Source organism: Vanellus vanellus (genome assembly GCF_965231255.1).
Source record: "Vanellus vanellus genome assembly, contig: HAP1_SCAFFOLD_89, whole genome shotgun sequence".
Lineage (NCBI taxonomy): Eukaryota > Metazoa > Chordata > Aves > Charadriiformes > Charadriidae > Vanellus > Vanellus vanellus.
The window spans coordinates 639,281-663,805 of NW_028126694.1; the positions used below are offsets into that span (position 1 = coordinate 639,281).

General features: G+C 52.0%; 2 protein-coding genes across 2 annotated transcripts in view; one reads left to right on the forward strand and one right to left on the reverse strand.

Moving 5' to 3' along the window:
- Positions 1-24,525, forward strand: part of LOC309685867 (olfactory receptor 14A16-like) — a gene marked incomplete at both ends in the record, with an annotated part of 61,098 nt that overhangs the window by 28,094 nt on the left and 8,479 nt on the right. The window lies entirely within an intron of this gene.
- LOC309685844 (olfactory receptor 14A16-like) lies at positions 9,509-10,444 on the reverse strand (the record flags this gene model as incomplete). The annotated part of the gene is made up of 1 exon (XM_082501548.1): positions 9,509-10,444. One exon carries the CDS (start codon positions 10,442-10,444, stop codon positions 9,509-9,511), a length of 936 nt encoding a protein of 311 aa, XP_082357674.1.

The window sequence follows — 24,525 nt, forward strand, 5'->3', positions numbered from 1 at the left end:
TGGAGGGGATCACATGGAGATTTCTGAATTCTCCCTCCCACCACCTTTCTGGTTTTAGTTTCCTCTCATTCCCTGATCATATCCCTGCTGCCTGGAGATTTTCCTCCTGGAAGGTGTTTCCCTGTCCCATGTCTTTTCCCTGTGAGTGCTCACAAATCCCATCCCAACCTCTGTGCGCTCACCTGGGCTGGGCAGAAACCTGCCTGTTTGCATGTTCCTCTTTGCAGGTGGAAAAGGGCAGGTCAGGACAACCCTGACAGGTCCAGCAGAGGGGATGTTGGTGCTGTCGTTAGGCAGAGGAGTGGCTGAAGGCACCTTAGGAGGCTTGTGGCAGATCTACTGACCTCTCAGAGTTGAATTTCAGGAGTCTCAGTGACTTGTTAAAACTTGAAAGCTCCTTTTCCAGGTACACTTTTCTCTTCCCCCATGCCCTTCCCAGAATAGGAAACTGAAAAGACAGACTCAGGAAAGCTCCTTATCTTCATAGTGATTCCTGCTTTGATCTTCTTTTTGAGACAAACCCTTGGAAATATCCTGGGGGTGATTTGCATCTTTGAGCAGCCCTGACCTGTGAGCAGCAACCCTCAAAAGCAGGAGGACCCTACCCTGCTGGGGGATGCTCCTTCCACCCACAGCTTCTCCCCACAGAAGCGCCGTGGGGAGCTCCCCAGGAAGGTGGAGAGCTGACCCTGGCAGGCGGCAGAGTCCCTGCTCCAGCACACAGCCCCCGGGGTGCAGGGACCCTGCTGGCAAGGACAGCCCTGGGATACCACACAAGCACATCCACCTTTACACTCCTGCAGACATTAGGAGAAGGCAGTCATCGTGTTCTTGTCCCTCTGACGGTGCAGTGGAATGTCCCTGACCTGCAGCACATCCTCCTCTACAACAGAGAAACTGTCAGAGTTGTCCTTACTGATGCCACAAGCTGCGGGATGTGCCAGTTTTAGGAGATCCTTGCAGGAACTGGAGCTGCATTGCCCTGCAGCCAGAGATGTACTGTGTCAAAGTCTGTGAAGATTTCTCCCTCAGTGAGCTCTCAGCGTCCTCCTGCTCCCAGTTGCCTTTAAGTTCCCTCTGCCTTGCTCCTCTCCTCTCGCTGCCTGCAGGCATTGCCCCCAGCCCTGCTCCTGGGCAGAGCTGTCTCTCTGCAGCGCTGCCCGCTTGCCAGGAGCTCCCTCCGTCCCAGCAGCCCGGCCCAGCTCAGCAGCAGAGGACCAGCCCATGGTGGCACTCTCTCTGTCCCCTCTGGGCTCCCTGGAGGTGTCCCTGGGGCTCCAGGGGAACCTGGTGGGAAACAGCCTGAAGGAGTCCCTGATGTCACCTCCCTCAGCTGGGCAGAAGTACTTCTTTCCTGCACTGTCATTTCTCCTATTAGGAAAAGATTTTTGCGTTTGAGAATCACCTTTCCTGGTCCCATCATTTGACGGGACACCCAGTCAGCTACTGGGAGGGATCTCCTTTACCCCTGCTGAGGGAAGGGATGCACATGAGTCTATAGGCGCATCTCATTTGTCCGTTTGTAGTCCTGGGGCCAGAAGGGCGCTCAGCTCCCTCCCACGCACAGCACAAACCCACAGGAGGTGGGATTCCTCTTGCCCCAGGTCTTCAGGTGTGCACAAAATCGACAGCTACACGTGAGCTCCTTGCCTCAGCTCCCTTGCCGGTTAATGGAGGTGGAGGGCAGGGTTGGGCTGTTCAGACACAACGCCTGGTGACATTTAAGGTGTCGGGGGTGGACGAAGATATGTGCAGGCAACTGCAAGCCCTACTGGAGCAGTTCATAGCGACAGGGCAACTTCTCTTAAAGGCTGCTGGGAATTTCCTTTGGCCAGCTGGAAGGAGAGCTGATGCCCAAATTGTGGCCACTGAACATGTCCCCACTCATTATTTTCAGGGCAGCTTTTAGAGTTATTCGTTTGAACAACTGGAGTCATGTGCCACAGGGAGAGCTCTGGCTCTCTGTCTCTCTCTCCATCAGCTGTGTTCACCAGGTCTCCACTCACTAGATTGGCAGTTGCTTCATGCTCATCTCCACGTTGCCTGTCAAAACTAAATGCTCAATTTAATTTTTAAATGGAGGCCCACAGAGCTACTTGAGATGCCAACTCTGGCAGGGACAGCACAGAACCAAGAGGAGAGCAATTCCCATTCAGGGTGGGTGTGCGACAGACACCCCAGATGGCATTGCCAGGAATGCGATTTGGAGCCTGCGTGCCATTGACTGATACCTTCAGTCAGAGGCATCCTTGTCAGACGCCATCAGTGGGGCAAGGTCTGTCCCTTCTCTACCCAACAGCTGTGGGCATTGCATGGACACAAAGCACATCACACCGGGGTCTTTGCTCACACCAATGATGACAGAGCCGAGGAACAGACAAATCATTTTCATGGTGTGCCTGGAGGCATCTTGTTTTCAAAGAAAGTATCCTCCAAGCACGGGAATGGTTCATGCCAAAACTCAACTGAAACTGAAAGGAGACTCAAAGGCAAAAAGATGAGCTGTTTCTACTTCAGGAACAGCTAAAGAAGAATCAGAAATATTGTGGGACAACAGTTCAATTTAGTAAGCGTAGGTGCAGGTAGATCGAGATATTTGACATCCTCTTTGCCTCAGTTACCGCCAGCAAGGTCTCCCAGGCCTTTGTGCTTGGAGGCAGGTCTCTGGAGGAGAACAACCAGCGGTAGATGAGGATCAGACCAGGGGTTGCTTGAGCAAACTGCACCCTTACCAGTCCATGGGACCGGAGGGTTTGCATCCAAAGGTTCTGAGAGAGTGTGAGCCTTACAAGAAACCAACCCTGCTCGATGTACAATGGTTCTGGTCAGGAGGAGGGCTTAGGCTTTCCTGTGAGGAGTCTGTGCTCCACCCTTGTGCCACAGCTGAGCTGCTGCAGCCAAAACGTGCCCAGCCAGGAGGAGGTGGATGGCAGGCAGGAGGAGCTGGAGCCCTGCGGCTTGTCATACCACTGTGATGGGTTCTGACTCAACGAGATGTGGTGGGACAGCTTGCTCACGTGGGGCTCTGCAGGGGAGGAATACAGGCCCTGCTGGAGAGACTGGCAGGGAGGATGAGTACAGGGGATGTCCCCTGTGTTGAGGGGATGCCCCCTGTGATCCCCTCCCATGGAGGAGGACAACCAGCAGTGGATGGGGATCAGCTCAGGGGTTACTTGAGCAAACTCAACCACCATTACAGAAATGGAGCTGGGTCATTTGACCAGATCCCTGACCACAAGTGTTCATACGCCATGACCCCAGAGATTCCATTTTTCGGTCCAGAAGAGTGTGATGCCCCTTGAGGTGTCCTGGAATATCTCCTGCCCCGTGTAGTGTTTTCGGCTGTGATGAGAATCAAAACACCACCTTTGAGTGGAATAATTTCACCTTCAATGCTGATACGAAGGGCAGATGGAGGGACTTCAGCCCTTCCAGGCGCTCTGCTGAAGGGACAGGTCTGCAGAGATCCAAAATGAATATAATGGTGGTGTACTGGGCTCCACCACATAAAAATTTGGCCTGCTTTGTGCTTTCCACCAGTTGGGGGTCTGTCCCTTGACATTGCTTGGTAAAACAATAAACTCCTCTCAAATTTGAAATATGGAGGAAAGAGAGACCGCCAAAATAAATTAGGGGCAACATCCGTGGAGAGGTCTTACCATGAAATGATAGGAAGGAGTTTGCAATGAGAGAAAAAGGCTGTTTTAAAAACTTCGTGCCTGAATCTAAATGCTCTTAAGTTACAGCTGTCTTATGAACTAAGAATGAAGGACAAGAATAAAATGAATGATATTTAATTTGTCGTCATCAAGATGGAAAAGAAATTTTAGCGCACAGAACTGTTACAGCACTGAGTGGAAAGGGAAACACGTCTGCTGAGCCCCGACCCGGCAGCTCGCTCACTCTCCTCTCCTGAGGGATGGGGAGAGAACTGGAAGGGTAAAGTGAGGACTATCAAGATATAACAAAGCTACGTAGGGGGAAAATGAGAAGGGCCAAAGCTCAATCAGAACTCAGCTTGGCCACTGCAGTTAAAGACAATAAGAAGAGATTCTTTCAGTATATCAATAGAAAAAGGAAGACTAGGGAAAATGTAGCCCCACTGGTGAATGAGACAGGAGCCCTAGCAGTGGAAGACACAGAGAAGGCAGAGTTACTGAATGCCTTCTTTTCTTCGGTCTTCACTGCTAAAGCTGTCCCTCACGAATCCCATACTCTGAAGGCAAAGGGGAAGGTCTGGAGAGAGGAAGATTTTCCCTCAGTTGAGGAGGACCCTGTCAGAGACCACTTGGCCAAGCTGGACATTCACAAGTCCATGGGCCCTGATGGCATGCATCCGCGAGTGCTGAGAGAGCTGGCGGATGTTATTGCTAGACCACTCTCCATCGTCTTTGAATGGTCATGGAGAACAGGAGAGGTGCCTGAGGACTGGAGGAAGGCCGACATCACTCCGATCTTCAAAAAAGGCAAGAAGGAGGACCCAGGGAACTACAGACCAGTTAGTCTCACCTCTGTCCCTGGGAAGGTAATGGAGCGACTCATTCTGGATGTCATCTCCAAACACGTTGAGGAATAGGAAGTTATTGGAAGTGGTCAACATGGATTTACCAAGGGTAAATCATGCTTGACCAATCTGATAGCTTTCTATGATGTTATAAATGGTTGGCTGGATGAGGGGAAAGTCGTGGATGTCATCTACCTTGACTTTAGCAAGGCTTTTGACACTGTCTCCCATGACATCCTCATTAAGAAGCTGAGGAAGTATGGGCTAGATGAGGTGACAGTGAGGTGGATTGAGAGTTGGCTGCGGGACAGAACTCAGAGGGTTGTGATCAGCAGCACAGAGTCTACTTGGAGGCCTGTAACCAGTGGTGTCCCCCAGGGGTCAATACTCGGTCCAATTTTGTTTAATATATTCATTAATGACCTGGATGAGGGGACAGAGTGTATCCTCAGCAAGTTTGCTGATGATACCAAACTGGGTGGGGTGGCTGACACCCCAGAGGGCCGTGCTGCCATCCAGCGTGACCTGGACAGGCTGGAGAGCTTGGGCAGAGAAGAACCTAATGAGGTTCAACAAAAGCAAGTGCAAGGTCCTGCACCTGGGGAGGAAGAATGCTGGGCACCAGTATAGGTTAGGGGCTGACCTGCTGGGAAGTAGCTCTGAGGAGAAGGATCTGGGGGTTGTGGTAGACAGTAAATTATCCATGGCCCAGCAATGTGCCCTTGTTGCCAAAAAGGCCAATGGAATCCTGGGCTGCATAGGGAAGAGTGTGGACAATAGGTCGAGGGAGGTCATTCTCCCCCTCTACTCTGCACTGGTGAGGCCACAACTGGAATACTGTGTCCAGTTTTGGGCTCCCCAGTTCAAGAGGGACAGGGAACTGCTGGAGAGGGTCCAGCGAAGGGCAACTAAGATGATTAAGGGCTTGGAGCATCTGCCTTATGAGGAAAGGCTGAGAGCGCTGGGAGTCTTTAGCCTGGAGAAGAGAAGGCTGAGGGGAGACCTTATTATGGCATACAAGTATCTAAAGGGTGGGTTGAAGGAGGATGGAGCCAGGCTCTTTCCAGGGGTCCCCAGTGACAGGATGAGGGGTAATGGGCACAAGTTAGAACATAGGAAATTCTGTTCAAATACACGGAAAAACTTCTTTACGGTGAGGGTGACAGAGCACTGGAACAGGCTGCCCAGGGAGGTTGTGGAGTCCCCTTCTCTGCAGATTTTCAAGACCCGCCTGGATGCAGACCTGAGTAATGCGCTCTGGGCAATCCTGCTTTAGCAGGGGAGTTGGACTAGATGATCTCTAGAGGTCCCTTCCAACTCTGAAAACTCCGTGATTCCGTGATTCCTGTTTCGTCACAGTTGGTGACATGGACAGTGGGATTGATTGCACCCTCAGCAAGTTGTCCAACACCACCAAGCTGTGTGGTGCGGTTGACATGCTGGAGGGGAGTGATGCCATCCAGAGCGACCTGGACAGTCTGGAGAGGTAGGCCCATGCCAACCTCATGAAGTTCAACAAGGCCAAGGGCAAGGTCCTGCACGTGGGTCACGGCGATCCCAAGCACAAATCCTGGCCAGGTGGAGAATGGATTGAGGACAGCCCTGAGGAGGACTTAGGGCTGTTGGTAGTTGAGAAGCTCAACAAGAGACAGCAATGTGCACTTGCAGCCCAGAAACCTAACCATATCCTGGGCTGTATCAAAAGAAGTATGGGCAGTAGGTCGAGGGAGGTGACTCTTCCCCTCTTCTCCCCTCTCGGGAGACCCCACCTGTCCATAAGAAGAAGCGGGTCCCGAGGAGGCTGACTAAGATGATCAGAGGATTAGAGCATCTCTGCTATGAAGATAGGCTGAGAGAGTTGGGGTCGTTCAGCCTGGAGAAGAGAAGGATCCAGGGAGAGCTTATAGCAGCTTTCCAGTACCTGAAAGGTACCTACAGGAAAGCTGGAGAGGGCTTTTTTACGGGGATATGTAGTGATCAGACGAGGGGTAAAGGCTTCAAACTCGAAGACAGGAGATTTAGATTAGATATTAGGAATAAATTTTTGACTCTGAGGGTGGTGAGGCAATGGAGCAAGTGTCCCAGTGAAGTTGTGGAGGCTCCATCCCTGGAGGTGTTCAAGGCCAGGTTGGATGGGGCTTTGAGAGACCAGGTCCAGTGGAAGGTGTCCTTGCCCATGGCAGGGGGCTTGGAAGTAGATGATCTTTAAGGTCCCTTGAACCCAAACCATTCCGTGATTGTAAGAACAATGTTTGAATGGACTGTCCATGCCCCCTCTAACACTTGGCACAGAGTGAGTCGCACTCGGAGGTGTTGACCACTCTTGTGGTGTGTCTCCCCTGCTCTGCATGTGTCTGAGACGTCCCACAGCATGAGGAATGGACACCATCTCCTGGTTTGAGGTAAAACAGGACCAATTTTGTTCAGTACCTTTACTTCTTAGCCGGGCCTCTTCTAACTACTGAAATTAACTGCATATTGTGCAGACAGTGTTTGCTCTCTCAGAGTGATCAGACCTATGTTTACAGCGGATGCCCAGGCACGGTGTGCAGAGAGGCTCTTGCTTATACTTATTGCTATAACACCCACGGGCAGTGAACTTTGGTAATTGCCCCGTTGGAGGGTTGGAAGTGGAAAAGCACAGAGGGGTCACACCTGTGAGGCTGAGCGGACAGGACAGGTGACCCAAAACTGACCAATGGGGTATTCCATCCCATCTGCGTCATGCTCAGTATAAAAGCTGAGGGATCAAAGGGTCAGCTCGCTTCCTTCAATGACCGGTGTCTGAGGAGGACTCTGTCTGTTCGTCTGCCTGTGATCCCGATCCTGAATCCTTATCTGGAATCCAGTTCCCATCCATCACTGAGTCCAGTCTGGGACTGCCCCAGTGCCAGCCAGTGACGTGATCATCATCCTGGGAGCTTGATATGGTTTTGTATATATTTCATTATGGACTTTTTATTTTATTATTAATATTTCATTAACAGAGTTTAGGTCCTTCCAAACTCATAAGTCCCTTTCTCTCTCTCCTGCCTCTCCTCGGTAGGGGAGAGCATCTGCCGTTCTGACTGAGTGGCCAGTCCAGCCCAAACCTCAATACCTACACATTCACCCTCCATTTGGAGAGGTCCAGTTTCAATATCATTTGGAAATTGCTGATATCACTTAATGCGTAAGCAGATAAACAAAGACAAGTGGAAGAAAAAGGAAACTTTTTTCTTTTCTTTTCTTTCATTTTTAAAATCATTTCACTTCTGAAATCTCTCAAATACGAATGGTAAAGTGAAGAAAATTATGCTCAGAGCCTTGGCTTGTTAGGGCATTTTGCATGTTAATGAACTGGCCTCTTGAGAAGTAAAAGGCAGCAGCAAAGCTCCAAGTTTCTGAGCATGTCAGTGGGCTGCACTGAGGGCCACCCCTGAAAAGACCTTGGAGGGAATGACCAGAAAAGGGACTGTCCCTGGAGGCTGGTGAAGCAGGAAGTCAGAGGCACTGCTTACAGGTTGAAAATCAAACATGGAAGTGGTTGTGAAAGCCCTTGACCTGTCTCATCAAGCGGGATGTCCAAGCACTGACCCCCACACCCTGGGAATGGGGATCCTTTCCCACACGGGAAGCTCAGGGCTCTTCCTGGGAGCACTGAGATGAAGGGGTGTGTGATGCCAAGGGCAAGACAGTGGTAGGACACCTCTCAGGCTCTCTGGAGGGTGGGGTGGAGGCAACAAGGCCCCGTTGATGTAAGGAACTGGAGTGGTCTCGGGGGCCTCAGTGGAAGAGACCGCAGCCATAGTCAAAAGGACAAGGATTTCAGTTCTGTTGGGGGGTCCCAGCCCCAACAAAGGGGCCATACCCCCCACAGGCTGTGGCTGTTTCTCTGCAGATGCCAACCACCACCCCTGCTTCCCCACCCCACTCTGACCCCATGCTGTCCCAAGCTCTACTGATGACTCTGTCTTCACTATTTCTTCAAACACAAGGCTGTCATTTTCTGAGGTTTTCCTAAGGGCTGTGAGTTCCCCATAACCTGTGCAGCTTCTTCCAAAGCCCTCCTAATGCTCCTCAGATGCCAAAGATGTCTCAGCCCATAAACTCATTTATCCTCTATTTAGCTCCATGTCACCGCACGGAACTGCACATCTTCCTTCTGCTGCTGCCTCAAAGAAAAAACTAGATCTATTTCACTTCAGTATGACACCCTCCTGATATCCCAAATCTGGGTTTGTTACACGGTGTGCAAGCCAATAACACACAGAGCAGAGGTATTTCCAAGTTTATTCCATTAATGCGCGGAAATGGGGTGCTCAGCCCAAAACGGGAGCACAACTTAGCTTCAAAAGACTCCACTTCTATGCATTGATGTTTACATATTCAAACAATTCATATATATATTCACAGTTACTCATTGTTATTCTCTTCAAGGATTGGTTGAGATTTCTTTGCTTCCCATATAAATTAGTGCACAGACTCTGTCTTCTTCTTCCATTGTTCTCTTTTGAGTAGGTGGTATCATTTGGGTAGGTGGTCAGTGAGTCAGTGGTCGCGATCTCCCCCTGGCAGAATTACCTTTAACCACTTCTCTGATCTTGGCAGTTCCAAGAGGTTTTCTGGGTTCGCTGACCCGCCCTACAGTTCATCACTCTCTTGACAGGAATCCCCTGCTTCTCAACAATGCTACATTGTCTGGTGGTAGTTCCTTAACTGAGTCATAGATAAATCATGTCTAGTTACTCTTTCTCTATTTTCATATTAGGAAAATTATTAAATAGGCTTGGGGCAGTACAGGGGACTTGAAAAGCAGCAGGTGTCCTTGGTTGCTTCAATTACAATGACATTTTATATTTCGTTTTCTTAGTTTATGTCAATTTTCCTGCAACAGAGAGAGCTGCCCTGTTATTACAGAGATGCTCCTCAGGAAGGCAGTTCTGATGCTGTGATGACACATTTACCGAAGGCCTCACTATTATCCAGCACAGTAGGGACAGCCTGTGAGGAGACATGGGCAGCTTACTGCTGCTGAAGGTGAACCCATTGAACCCCTTTCTTCAATGCTTCTTTGAGCTCCTGGTTCCTCATGCTGTAGATGAGGGGGTTCACTGCTGGGGGCACCACCGAGTACAGCACTGCCACCACCAGGTCCAGGGATGATGAGGAGATGGAGGGGGGCTTCATGTAGGCAAACATGCCAGTGCTGATAAAGAGGGAGACAACCATCAGATGAGGGAGGCACGTGGAAAAGGCTTTGTGCCGTCCCTGCTCAGAGGGGATCCTCAGCACAGCCCTCAATATGTGCACGTAGGACATCACAATAAAAACAAAACATGCAAAGAAGAGACAGGCACTAACCACAATTAGCCCAACTTCCCTGAGGTACGAGTCTGAGCAAGAGAGCCTGAGGATGTGGGGGACTTCACAGAAGAACTGGTGCAGGGCATTGCCCTGGCAGAGGGGGAGTGAAAATGTATTGGCCGTGTGCAGGAGAGAATTGAGGAACCCACTGGCCCAGGCAGCTGCTGCCATGTGGACACAAACTCTGCTGCCCAGGAGGATCCCATAGTGCAGGGGTTGGCAGATGGCAACGTAGCGGTCATAGGCCATGACGGTGAGGAGAGAATACTCAGCTGAAATAAAAATGAGAAAGAAAAAGACCTGGACAGCACATTCTGCATAGGAGATGGCCCTGGTGTTCCAGAGGGAATTGGCCATGGCTTTGGGGAGAGTGGTGGAGATGCAGCCCAGGTCCAGAACAGAGAGGTTGAGGAGGAAGAAGTACATGGGGGTGTGGAGGTGGTGGTCGCAGGCGATGGCGGTGATGATGAGGCCGTTTCCCAGGAGGGCAGCCAGGTAGATGCCCAGGAAGAGCCCGAAGGTCAAGAGCTGCAGCTCCCGTGTGTCTGCGAATGCCAGGAGGAGGAAGTGGGTGATGGAGCTGCTGTTGGACATTTCCTGCCTCTGGGTATCTCTTATTCTTATCTGTGACTATCTGTTAAGGAGGAAAAGACAGTACTGAGTCAGAGCAGACTTCTCCTGGCAAAATGGATTGCATATGTCTTTGCAGCCCCACATTCAGACCCTCTTTTCAGGAGCACCTCTCTGCAGCTCCCTCACTTGAGCTCCGGCTTTTGCTGACTGAGGCTGCCACTGGGAGCAGGGACTTCGCAATGGGCTCCCGAGGAGTCCTCCTTGCTGTGCAGCAAGGGGGAACTAGGACAGCAGGGCTGTCTCCAATTAAATGTAATCGTGTTATATCAAAGAGCTTTTCAGTGTTGTTGTCGGCAATTTGCCCAACTGCACAGCAGAGGAGAGGGGATTTTGTTTTCTCTGTTTTGTTCTGGTTGTACCTGCCACATTTCGGAGCGGTTTGGGATGGCTGAAATCCCTGACATTTCTAATGCACTCCAGGTGAAGTCTTGTGGGTCCTGAGAGGCAAAGGGAGAGTCCCTTAGTGCAGAGAGAGGAGAGCAGCTCTGCCCATCAGTCCTCTTCTCCACTGCCCTGTGCTGGCAGCTTGCAGCTGGAGGAGGATCCCTCTGAGGTGTTGCCATCAAAAGAAGCAGGACACTGCGGAGAAGAGAGGAATGCAGGTTCGAAGGGCAGATATACAGGCTCATTGCCTTTTCTCATCTCTCCCCTCCCGGACTGGGACTAGGAGGGATCATTGCAGCCACCCACGTACAGCTGCCCAGCAGCATTTCCATGGCCTGAGCACCGAGATGTCTTCTCCATGTGGATCCGAGGGAGCACAGAGATACTATGGGAGAGCTGTGCCCTTCTGGAGAGCACCCTGCAGCCCCACAGGACTCCTCAGGCAAATAGTTGATGTCCTTAAGTTGCCTGGAGGAGTCCTGGGCACATTGCTCCCACAGACACGACTGCAGAGCAGGACCCAAAGGGTCGGCATCTGAACGGGAGCTGAATCTGTCACCCGCAACCCCCACCCCCCGCACTGACTCAGTTTATCCTCAGTTTATCCAACGGTGAGAACAAGGGCAGCTCAGGCAGGAGGGGACGGCAGTGAAATGCCACAACTCTCCTGACAAGGGAGGAGGGACATGCTAGGCAGATGGCAATCCGGGGTTCGTCCTTTGCTGGGCTCTGGCTGCTGCAGGGTCAATGTGTGCCCGAGACCCCGTGGGCTGGAGGGCAGAGCTGTGCCCCGGCTGGGAACGGAGACCAGGCAGGAGCTGCCCAGGAGAAGGTGTCTGTGCTTCAGGGACAGCATGGACGGGCCCACATCCCCCTCGCCAGTGTTTCAGGCAGCAGCTCCCTCTCACTCCCTGCCCGTGTCTCTGCTGCCGGCAGCCATCTCCCTGTCCCCAGCTCAGCTCCCGTCAGTGCTCACAAACCCCATCGCACTGCTGTGCGCCCACCTCTGCCTGCCAACACCTCCAGGGATGGGGCGCTGCCCAGGGGCATCTCTGAGTGTGTGGGGGCTAAAGACCAGTTCACAACGAACCTGATGTGGCTGCAAAGGGGAAGATGCTGCTGAGTTGGTGTGCTGCCCGAGAGGTCCTCTAAAAAGTATCATGAGGCAGAGCTCAGCCGGGCTGCACTCTCTTGAGAGCACAAGCACCATGCCCTGACCTGCTCATCCCTATCCTACCATGCTGGGGTCACTCCTTCCACCCACAGCTTCTCCCCACAGAATCTCCGTGGGGAGCTCCCCGGGAAGGCGGAGAGCTGACCCTGGCAGGCGGCAGAGTCCCTGCCCCAGCACACAGCCCCCAGGGTGCAGGGACCCTGCTGGCAAGGACAGCCCTGCCCACCCCTGCCTGCACATCAATCTGCAAACCCCGGAGCCATCCCTGGGAGAAGGCAGCTGTCCGTCATTGTCCCTCTGAAGGTGCAGCAGGACATCCATGCTCTGAAGCACGTCCTCCTGCTCCACACCAGACAAGCCAGGACAGCCATCCTGACAGCTCCTGTCAGCCATGGCATGTGCCAGCTCTAGGAGACACTGCCAGGAACTCATCTGCATTGCCCCACAGCCAGAGACTTACCATGTGAACGGCTGTGAAGGTTTGTCCCCCGGTGAGCTCTCTCCTGTCCTCCCACCCCAGACTGCCTTTACGTCTCCTCTTCTCTTCTCTTCTCTTCTCTTCTCTTCTCTTCTCTTCTCTTCTCTTCTCTTCTCTTCTCTTCTCTTCTCTTCTCTTCTCTTCTCTTCTCTTCTCTTCTCTTCTCTTCTCTTCTCTTCTCTTCTCTTCTCTTCCCTTGCTGCCTGCAGGCACTGCCCTCAGTCCTGCTTCTGGGCAGACCTGTCTCTCTGCAGCGCTGCCCGCTTGCCAGGAGCTCCCTCCGGCCCAGCAGCCTGGCCCAGCTCGGCAGCAGAGGACCAGCCCACGGTGGCACTCTCTCTGTCCCCTCTGGGCTCCCTCAGAGATGTCCCTGGGGCTCCAGGGGAACCACCTGGGAAACAAGCTGAAGTCATCACTGATCTTTTCTCCCTCTGCTGGGCAGAGAAACTTCCTCCCTGCAGTGCCATTTCCCCTTTTGGAGACAGAGTTATGTCCAAGAATCCCCTCTTCTTGCCCCACTAGGAGACAGCACACCCAGGCAGTGAAAGGCAGGAGTCTCCTGTACCTCCTGTACCCATGCAAAGCACAGGTGACACATGAGGTGCCAGAGGTGGTCTAAGACACGTGCTCGTAACTGATGGAAATATTAAGAGGGACAGGGCAGTGTCTGGAGTCATCATTTTGAGGCTGGTGGGGCATGGTGGTGACACTCTCTCTCCTCCACCAGCTGTCTTTACCCCATCTCCTTTGGCACCCATGGCCCGTTTCTCACAGACACCCCTACAGTGCCCAACCTCATTCAGGGCAGCTGCTCCATTGGAAGGTGACCTACACCCTGTGGTGCCACGGGAGGTGCCAGGGCTCTCCTGCACAGCCGCATGCAGCCAGCAGGGACAGCACAAGACCTGCAGCAACACGATCGCCATTCAGAGCAGCCGTGTAACACACCCCAAGAGAACCTCTGGGACGTTCAGTGCCTTTGTTCATGCAGCTGCAGTGAGGCAAGTCCTGTCCCATCTCCATCCAGCAGATGTAGGCAGTGCTTCTCCCACAGCCTTTAGTCATCCCTTTGATGATGCAATCATGGAACAGAGCAATGATTTACCCCATGTTCTTGGATCACAGGATGTCCATCGCCGAGGACATTTTCCAAAGCACCTTGTCTTTCCTGGAGATCAGCTTCCCCTTGCACCACAGGCCCTGCAGGCCTGCAGAGACGTCCCAGAGAGCAAAGCCCTCTCCTACCAGGGCTGCACAGCCCAGCCCTGCTTCTCTCTGGTCCTGAGGGTTTGCTCTCCTTCGGGTCACCTCATTTCCTCTTTCCATTGCCATCTGCCATCCACCCCTGCATGCTCTGAACAAAACCTTTGCCTTGCATGGGACCTTGGGCACTTGGCACCGGCTTTCTTTGTTACACATCTGAGTGTGGTCCTCGTACCTTGGCTGAGGTCCAGCACAACTCTGCTCTGACCTAAAGAACCTATAATGAGGGAGAAGAAGGGGAGAAATTCTTATTTACATCTCCATTTCACAGCTAAATGGGGAAGTTGAAACACATGCGGAAAAGGCCTTGATCTAAGGTGTGTGTAAGAAGTCCTCCTCTTGAGAACTTTGATGTTGGTCTGTACATTCTCATTATATTTTTCATAAGACACAGACCAGCAAGATGATACTTTCTCTGCTCCTATGTACGTGGAGGTTTGTGCAGCCATCTGCAAAACCACATTTCCTCCAACAAACGGAATGTAGAGTGTTCCGAGAACATGTTTCTATCAGGACGTTTCACATCTAAATGGCACCGGGAGCAATGACGTTTGGGTAAACTGGATAGATCCTGCTTTTATTTCTTTGCTATCCAACATTGCCCCCACCTGCTAGCGCTTCCCTCCTGACATCCCTTTCTTTGAGAGGGTCAGTGCTAGATGGCAACTGATCCACATATTGCCCGAGTTCATCCAGTCACCTTCTCTTCCAGGCACACAGAAAAGCAATCCAAGGGGACATGACCTGGGACATGTTCCTCATCTAAAGTGAAGCTAAGCAGCCTCAGCTCCCCAGCTCATCCTCTGGATCTTTTGGAAAGATGCATGCCACGTTGCTTTTTGCAGTTGTCATGGAGTCCCCCAGCCTCCAGGACCTTTCCAAGATGATAGAGAGTGGCCTCACTGTGACATTCTCTTCCTTTCTCAGCACCCTTGCATACTACCTCTTTTCCCACATACTGGTACTGGTTGACTTTGCCCAAATCACCTTTGATTTGATTCCCATCCAGCCCTGGCTCTTCTCCTCCAGAGTCTTGCCTTGAGGCACCAAGGCCTGGGAGACCTTGCTGGTGAAATATGAGGCAAGACACACATGGAGTATCTCAGTTCTATCTACGCTGGCTCCTACTCAATTCAGCAGTGTCCAGTCAGTATCTTTGTTTTCTTCTTTAATTGCTCCTGAGGTAGGCAAAGATCATTATGATTCCCTTGAATTTGCCCTCAGGTTTCAACTGGGTTTTGATACAGACAAATGCTTGGAAGATGCTGTCCTTGAAGACCAGCTGTAGTGAGCTCTGCTGTCCTTCAGTGCTGCTGCTGATTGGATCCCCACTAAAACTGCCCAGAACAGTCCCAAGTCTGCTCTCTAATGCCCAGCATCTGCAGTCTTCTATTCTTGTCCCTCCCTCCCCTCGGGACCTGGGACCCCCCTGTTTCGGGGTCATGACAGCCAATCTTCACATCCCGCACCAGCTCTTCTTTGCTTGCAAGGATGAGATCCGGGTTTGTATTACCCCTGTTGACCCATCTGGTCGCTGTGCTAAGGTGTTGTCCTCAGACATTCCAGAAACTGCCTGCAGTGTGCACGCTGCCGTATTCCCCTTCCAGAAAATGCCCGGGGCACTGCAGTCCCCAGGGAGACTCAGACTTCTACAGCCAGAGACTTCCTTGGCATGCTGAGCAAAGGCTATGCCCACTTCCTCACCCTGCCTGCAGGTTCCTGAACTCCCACTATGGGAGGCCACTTCTGCTAGCCTCTCCTCTGACCTTCCCTTACAGGGGCTCGTCAAACTTTTCACCTGGTCCACAGAGTAGCTCCATACATCCAGCAAACCTCTTCACTTTCAGTGAACCCCACCCCAGATCCTTCCTGCCTGTCTCTCCTGGAAAGCCGAATCATAGAGTCATAGAATGGCTTAGGCTGGAAGGGACCTTGAAGATCATCCAGTTCCAACCCCCCTGCCCTTGGCAGGGACATGTCCCACTACACCAGGTTGCTCAAAGTCCCATCCAGCCTGGCTTTAAACACCTCCAGGGATGGGGTAACCATAGCTTCTCCGGGGAACCTGGGCCAGTGCCTTACCACCATTGAAATGAAAAATTTCTTCTGAATATCTAATCTAAATTTCCCCTCTTCCAGTTTAAAGCCATACCTCCTGGTCATATCACTACATGCCCTTGTAAAAAGTCCCTCCCCGGCTTTCCCATAGACCCCCTTTAAGTACTGCAAAGTCACAATGAGGTCTCCCTGGAGCCTTCTCTTCTGCAGGCTGAACAACCCCAACTCTTTCAGCCTGTCCTCAGAGGAGAGGTGCTCCAGCCCTTGGATCAACTTTGTGTCCCTCCTCTGGACCCGCTCTGACAGGTCCATGTCTTTCCTCTGTTGGGGGCTCCAGAGCTGGATGCAGTAGTCTAGGTGGGCTCTCACCAGAGCAGTTCCCTTGACCTGCTGGCCACGCTGCTTCTGATGCAGCCCAGGATGCGGTTGGTTTTCTGAGCTGCAAGCACGCATTGACAGCTCATTTCGATCTTCTCATCAATCAGCACCCCCAGGTCCTTCTCCTCAGGACTGCTTCCAGCCATTCTCTGCCCAGCTTGGATTTGTGCTTGGGATTGCCCCAACCCAGATGTAGGACCTTGCACTTGGCCTTGTTGAACTTCATGAGGTTGGCATGGGCCCACCTCTCCAGGCTGTCCAGGTCCCTCTGGATGGTATCCCTTCCCTCCAGTGTGTCTACCTCACCACACAGCTTGGTATCATGACGAAACTTGCTGAGGGTGCGCTCGATCACACTGTCCATGTCACCAACAAAGATATTGTCCCAGTACCAACCCCTGAGGAATGCAACTCATCACTGCTCGCCACTTGGACATCGAGCCGTTGACCACAACACTTTGCGTGTGACCGTCCAGCCAGTTCTTTATCCACCAAGTGGTCCATCTGTCGAATCCATGTCTCTTCAATTTAGAGACCAGGATATCGTGTGGGACAATGTCAAAGGCTTTGCACAAGTCCAGGCAGGTGACATCAGTTGCTTTTCCCTTGTCCAGTACCACTGTAACGCGTTCATAGAAGGGCACCAAATTTTGTCAGGCATGACTTGCCCTTGGTGAAGCCATGCTGGATGCTACCTATCACCTCCTTATTTTCTATGTGCCTCAGCAGAGTTTCCAGGAGGATCTGCTCCATGATCGGGCCAGGCACAGGGGTGAGACCGACTGGCCTGTAGTCCCCCAGGTCTTCCTTATTTCCCTTTTTGAAAACAGGGCTTATGTTTCCCCTTGGCCAGTCATCAGGAAGCTCACCAGACTGCCACGACTTCTCAAATATGAGGGTCAGTGGCTTAGCAACTTCATCTGCCAGTTCCCTCAGGACCCGCGGATGTGTCTCATCAGGTCCCATGGGCTTGTGCACCTTCAGGTTCCTCAGGTGGTTTATACATGATCTTCACCTACAGTGGGTGGTTCTTCATTTTCCCACTCCTTGCCTTTGCCCTCTGCATCATGGGCAGTGCGGCTGCAGTCTTTGCCAGTGAAGACTGAGGCAAAAAAGTCATTGAGGACCTCAGCTTTGTCTCTGTCCCGGGTGACCAGTTCTTGCATTTCCTTCCGGAGAGGGTCCACATCTTCCCTAGTCTTTCTTTTCTCGCTGACATACTTAAAGAAGGTTTTTTGTTTGTCTTGATGCCCCTGGACAGATTTAGTTCAATCTGGGCTTTAGCTTGCCTCACCTGATCCCGGGCTGCTTGAACAATTTCTCTGTATTCCTCCCAGGCTTCCCGCCCCTGTTTCCACCCCCTATAGGCCTCCTTTTCACTTGTGAGCATGTCCAGGAGCATCTTGTTCATCCATGCAAGCCTCCCTGCTTTTCTGCCTGCCTTCTTCTTTGTAGGGATGCATGACTCCTGAGCTTGGAGAAGGTGAGCCTTGAATATTAACTGGCTTACTTGGGCCCCTCTTCCCTCCAGCGCTTCATCCCATGGCACTATATTGAGCAGTTTCATCAAGGAGCCACAGTCAGCTCTGCTAAAGCCCAGGGTGGTCAGCTTGCTGCGCACCTTCCTCGCTGCCTTGATGATCTCAAACTCGACCATTTCATGGTCATGGCAGCCCAGGCTGCCCTTGAGCTTGACACTGCCTACCAGCCCCTCCTTGTTGGTAAGGACAAGGTCCGGCAGAGCTCCTCTCCTCGTTTGCTCCTCTACCACTGGGAGAAAGACGTTGGCAATACAATCCAAGAACCTCCTGGACTGCCTATGCCCTGCTGTGTTACCCTTCCAACAGATGTCAGCAAACTTGCTGAGGGTACACTCTGTGCCCTCATCCAGGACGTTGATTAACATGTTGAACAAGACGGGCCAGTACTGACCCCTGGGGAGCACTGCTGCTGACAGGCCTCCAACTAGACTCTGCGCCAAACACTATGCTATCAGCCTCATTCCCCACAGTATTCTTGTGTTCAGTTAGGACATTCTGGTCTGATTGGGTGGATAAGTAGATGGGTAATAACTGAGACCAGTACTCGGGCTTGGAAGAACGTGGTGAACGCATAGTGTTCTGCCCAGAGGGATGTATCTAGTCGGGTTCCACCATGTTTCAAGGGCTTTTAATTACACAAAGGAGATGACAAAATCCTTTTTTTATAGCATTTGTAGCTGACACCTCATTGAGGAGAGCAGACACTATATTAGAGGGCAGGGTTGCCATCCCAAGGGACCTAGACAGGCTTGAAGGACAGGCCAACAGTAACATCATGTTATCCAACAAGGACAGATCTAAAGTTCTTTCGCTGAGGTTGACTAAGGGCCTGAAGTGACAGAGGGCAGGGACTGCCTAGGTTGGTATCAGCACTGCAGGAAAGGCTCTGGTGGTCCTTCGGTTTCATTAGGCAAAACATGGAGCCGTCAGCAAAGGCCAAAAGCATCCTGGGTGGTATGAGCAGGAGCACAGCCAGTGGGAGTGATTATCGCCCTGGGCTCCGCACATTTGAGAACAGATCCAGAATACTCCCCCAGGTTCTGACCCGCTGCAATGCGTGAGAGACACTGGTAAACTGGAGCCCGTTCAGTGGAGGGCCACCAAGGTGGTCAGGGTTGGAGCACTTGTGCTGTGAGAAGAAGCTGAAAAAGCTGGGCTTGTCCAGCTGGAAGACAGGAAGATCTTGGGGGAACATGCAGCAGCATGTCCCAGTGGACAACAGGATGACGATGAGCCAGCAATGTGCCTTGGTAGCCAAGAAGGCCAATGGCATCCTAGGGTGCATCAAGCAGAGCGTGGCCGGCAGGTCGAGGGAGGTCATCCTCCCCCTCTACTCTGCCCTGGTGAGACCTCATCTGGAGTACTGTGTCCAGATCTGGGCTCCCCAGTTCAAGAAGGACAGGGAACTGCTGGAGAGGGTCCAGCAAAGGGCTACGAAGATGATGAGGGGATTGGAACATCTCTCTTATGAGGAAAAGCTGAGGGACTTGGGGCTTTTTAGTCTGGAGAAAAAGAGACTAAGGGGGGACCCTATCTATGCTTATAAATACTTAAAGGGAGGGTGCCAGGGGGATGGGAACAGTCTTTTGTCAGTGGTGCCCAGTGATAGGACAAGAGATAACAGGCGCTAACTTGAACATAGGAAGTTCCATCTTAACATGAGGAGGAACTTCTTTCCTTTGAGGGTGGCAGAGCACTGGCACAGGCTGCCCAGAGAGGTGGGGGAGTCTCCCACTCTGGAGACATTCCAAACCCGCCTGGACGTGTCCTGTGCAACTGCTGTAGGTGACTGCCCAGAGAGACAGTAGATGCCCCATCCCTGGAAACATTCCAGGCCAGGTTGGCCGGGGCTTGGAGACAGCTCATCCAGTTGAAGGTGTCCCTGCTCATGGCAGGGGGGTTGCACTAGATGGCCTTTAATGGTCCCTTCCAACCCAGACCATTCCATGATGCTAAACAGAGCCCGTTTTTAGTGGGAGGGGACCAAGTCTGTACTGGAAGGGTTTAATGGAATCCAGTTTCAAATGGCACAATGCCCAGTCATACTGGGAGGGGATGAGAGGATCCAGTTTATACTGGAAGCATGCTCAGCCTGTACTTGGAGGGGTTGAAGAGGACTAGTTTGTAGTGGGAGGGGCCAAGTTTGTACTGGCAGGGGTTAAAGCAACCCAGTTTGTACTGTGACAGAGCCCAGACTGTAGTGGGAAGGGGCCACGGGCTCCAGTTTGGACTGGGAGGGTGGCCCATTGTACCCTGGGAGGGTCTAACGGGATAAAGTTTGTACTGGGACAGGGCCCAGTCTGTTTGTACTGAGACGAGGCCCAGACTCTGCTGGGATTGGCTCAGAGGATCCCGTTTCTACGTGGAGAGGGCCCAGTCTGTACTGGGAGGAAACTGGGAGATCCAGTCTGTACTGAGATGACGCCCAGTCTGTACAGGGCAGTGTTAAAGCGATCCATTTTGTACTGGTACACAGAGCAGTCTGCACTGGGAGCTGGGCTGGGATCCACTTTGGACTAGGAAGAGGGTCTTTCTCCACTGGGAGGAATTAAAGGGATTCTCTTCATATTGGGACAAGGCCGCTTCTGTACTGGGAGGGAATCAGGGGATGCAGTTTGGACTGGGACAGGGCCCAGTCTGTCCTGGCATAAGTTAGAGGATCCAGATTGTATTGGAGGTGGCCGGTTGGTAGTGGGTGGGGACCGGGGAGTCCATTTTGGACTTGGCATTGGCCCAGTCTGTACTGGGAGGGGTTAAAGGGATCCAGTTTCTATTTGGATGGAGCCCAGTCTTTACTGGCAGGTGTTTAAGGGATCCAGTTTATAAAGGGACAGAACCCAGTCTGTACTTGGAGGGGTTAAATGGAATAATCTCTATTTGTTGACAGTCAGTTCTGTACTGGGAGGAGAGCACGGGATCCAGTTTGTACCAGGAGGGGACCCAGTCTGTACTGGGAGGGGGCCACAGCATCTAGTTCGTACTGCCACAGGGACCATTCTGTAGTGGGAGGGGTTAAGGGATTTGGTGTGTACTGAGAAGGGCGCAGTGTATACCGGGAGGTTTTAAAGAGATAAAGTTTCTCATGGAATGGGGCCCAGTGGTTACAGGGAGGGGGCCATGGGATCCAGTTTGTACTGGCACCTGACCCAGTTTCTGTGAGGAGGGGATGAGGTGGTGGAATTTGTACTGGGACAGGAACTAGTTTTTACTAAGAGGGGATGAGTGATCCAGTTTGTACTAGGAGAGGGCCCCATCTGTACTGGCAGAGGTTGAGGGGATCCACTTCATACTGGGTCAGGGCCCAGTCTCTACTGGGAGGGGTTGAGGAGATCCACTTTCTAGTGGGACAGGGGCCCAGTCTGTCATGGGAGGGGTTAAAGGGATGCAGTTTATACTGGGAGAAGGCTCAGTCTGTACTGGGACAGAGTTGGGGGTCCAGTTTGTACAGGGACGGGGCCCAGTCTTCTTGGGCTTGGTTCAAAGGGATCCAATTTGTACTTGAAAGGGCCCAGTCTGTGCTGGGAGGTTGCCAGGAGATGCAGTTTGTACTTGGATGGTGCCCAGTCTGCATTCAGAGGGGATCAGGGGATCCCACTGCTACTGGGATGGGGCCCAGTCTATACTGGGACACGTTAAAATAATCTACTTTGTACTGGACAGGACCCAGTCTGTACTGGGAGGTGTTAAATAAAGGCCAACAAGGCAGATATCATGGTGGGAGTCTGCTACAGAACACCCAACCAGGATGAAGAGACAGATGAAATATTCTAGAAGCAGCTGGGACAAGTGTCAAGATAGTCAGCCCTTGTCCTCGTGGGGGACTTCAACTTACTGGATGTCTGCTGGAAATGCAATACAGTGGAGAGGAAGCAGCCCAGGAGGTTCCTGGAGTGTGTTGAGGATAACTTCCTGACACAGGTGGGGAGGGAGCAGAGGAGGGAAGCACCCCACTGGACCTGTTGTTTGCCAACAGAGAAGGGCTTGTGGGGGGTGTGAGGATTGGAGGCCGTCTTGGGCATAGTGATCATGAAATGACAGAATTTTCAATTCTTGGAGAAGTCAGGAGGGGGGTCAGCAGAACTGCCACCTGGGACTTCCGGAGGGTGGGCTTTGGCCTGTTTAGGGGTGTGGTTAACAGAGTCCCTTGGGAGGAAGTCCTGAAGGGCAAAGGAGTCCAGGAAGGCTGGACATTCATCAAGAAGGAACTTGTAAAGGCACGGGAGGAGGCTGTCACCATGTGCCGAAAGACGAGCCATCAGGGAAGAAGACCTGGCTGAACAGAGAGCTTTGGCTGGAACTGAGGGGAAAAAAGGGGTTTATGACAGTTGGAAGAAGTGGCAGGCAACTCAGTTGGACTGCAAGGATGTCATGAGGTTATGCAGGGAGAAAAGTAGAAGGGCTAAAACCCAACTAGAAATTAATCTGGCCATGCCATAAAAGACAATGAAAAATGTTTCATAAATACATCATCAAGAAAAGGAGGGCTAAGAAGAATCTCCATACTTTATTGGATGTGGAGGGAAACATAGTGACCAGGGATGAGGAAAAGGCTGACGTACTTAATGCCTTCTTTGCCTCAGTCTTTAAGAGTAAGAGCAGTTGCTCTCTGGGTACCCAGCCCCCTGAGCTGGAAGACAGGGTTGGGCAGCAGAATGAAGCCCCACAATCCAAGGGGAAATGGTGAGGAACCTGCTACATCACTTAGAAATACACAAGTCTATGGCGCCGCTTGAGATCCACCCAAGGGTACTGAGGGAACTGGCGGGAGTGCTCAGCAAGCCACTTTCCATCATCTATCAGCATTCCTGGCTAACTGGGGTGGTCCCAGTTGACTGGAAGATAACAAACGTGGCGCCCATCTACAAGAAGGACCAGAAGGAGGACCTGGGGCATTACAGGCCTATCAGTCCGACCTCGGTGCTGGGGCAGGTTATGGAGGAGATCATCCTGAGTTCCATCATGCAGCACATACAGGACAACCAGGCGATCAGACCCAGCCAGCATGGGTTTATGAAAGGCAAGTCCTGCCTGAGAAACCTGACCTCCTATGACAAGGTGACCGGCTTAGTGGATGAGGAAAAAGATGTGGGTGTTGTTTACCTGTGCTTCATTAAAGCCTTTGACACTTTTTCCCACAGCGTTCTCCTGGAGAAACTGGCTGCTCATGGCCTGGACAGGTGTACGCTCTGCTGGGTAAAACACTGGCTGGACGGCCGGGACCAAAGAGTGGTGCTGAATGGAGTCCAATGCATTTGGCGGCCGGTCACAAGTGACATTCCCTGGGGCTCAGTACTGGGACCGGTTCTCTTTAATATCTTTATCAACGATCTAGACAAGGGGGTGGAGTGCCCCCTCAGTAAGTTTGCAGATGACACCAATTAAGGTGGGAGTGTTGATCTGCCTGAGTGTCGGAAGGCTCTACAGAGGGATCTGGACAAGCTGGATCCATGGGCCGAGGCAAATGGTGTGGGGTTCAACAAGGCCAAGTGCCGGGTCCTGCCCTTGGGTCACAAGAACCTCACGCAGCGCTACATGCTTGGGGCAGAGTGGCTGGAAACCTGTGCAGAAGAAAAGGACCTGGGGGTGTTGGTGGCTGAATATGAGCTGGCAGTGTGCCCAGGTGGCCATGAAGGCCCACAGCATCCAGGCTTGTACCAGTAAAAGTGTGGTGAGCAGGACTAGGAAAGTGATCGTCCCCCTGTACTCGGCTCTGGTGAGGCCCCACCTCGAGTACTGTGTTCAGTTTTGGACCCCTCATGACAAGAAGGACATTGAGGTGTTTGAGCGTGTCCAGAGAAAGGCAATGAAGCTGGTGAGGGGTCTGGAGGACAAGTCTTGTGGGGAGCGGCTGAGGGAACTGGGGTTGTTTAGCCTGGAGAAGAGGAGGCTGAGGGGAGACTTTCTCACTCTCTACGGTTCCCTGAAAGGACGTTTTAGCAAGGAGAGGGTTGGTCTCTTCTCCCAAGTAATGAGAGAGAGGACTTGAGGGAAATGGCCTCAAGTTTCTCCAGGGGAGATTTACATTGCGTATTAGGAAAAATTTCTTCAGCTAAAGGGCTTTCGAGCACTGGAACAGGCGGCCCAGGGAAGTGGTTGAGTCACCATCCCTGGGGGTATTTAATGGATGTGCAGATGTGGCACACAGGGACATGGTTTAGTGGTGGACTCGGCAGTGTTAGGTTTACAGTTGGACTCTATGATCCTAAAGGTCTTTTGCAATTCTCAATGATTCTGTGATTCTTTTGGGACTCTGGATTTTGTTTTGTCCTTGCCCCTTTTTGGGAGGCCAGGAGTTGTCACAGAATTTTCCTACACTCAGCCTCGCTCACCCTCACACCCCACGGCCACCAGGAAGAGCCCTGAGCCACCAGTGGGCAGGACTTGCCTTCCCAGGGCCTGAGGGTCAAGGTTTGGCCTTTCTGCTGCATCAACCAAACCAAGGGGTTCCTCAGCATTACAGCCACCTGCCCAGTGCCTTTGCCTACCTGCAGCCACAGCCTCCAGTTATCTCCTCTAACGAGTCCCTGGGGAGGCTTTGGCAGTAACGACCCTCAGTGGGGCCAATCAAGGCTTCAAGGTACTTTGCTTCTGACTTGGACTTCTGGAGCACTTTGTTCAATCTTCTCTCAGTGCCTGAGGCTCATGGACTCAGCACCAAATACACCGTGGGGCTCATTAAAAGACAGAAAGCCCTAACAAGGTGTTCATCGTTCTTGTAATTTTCTTCAAATCTTCAAGACTTGTACAGCCAATTAGAGAGGTTTCA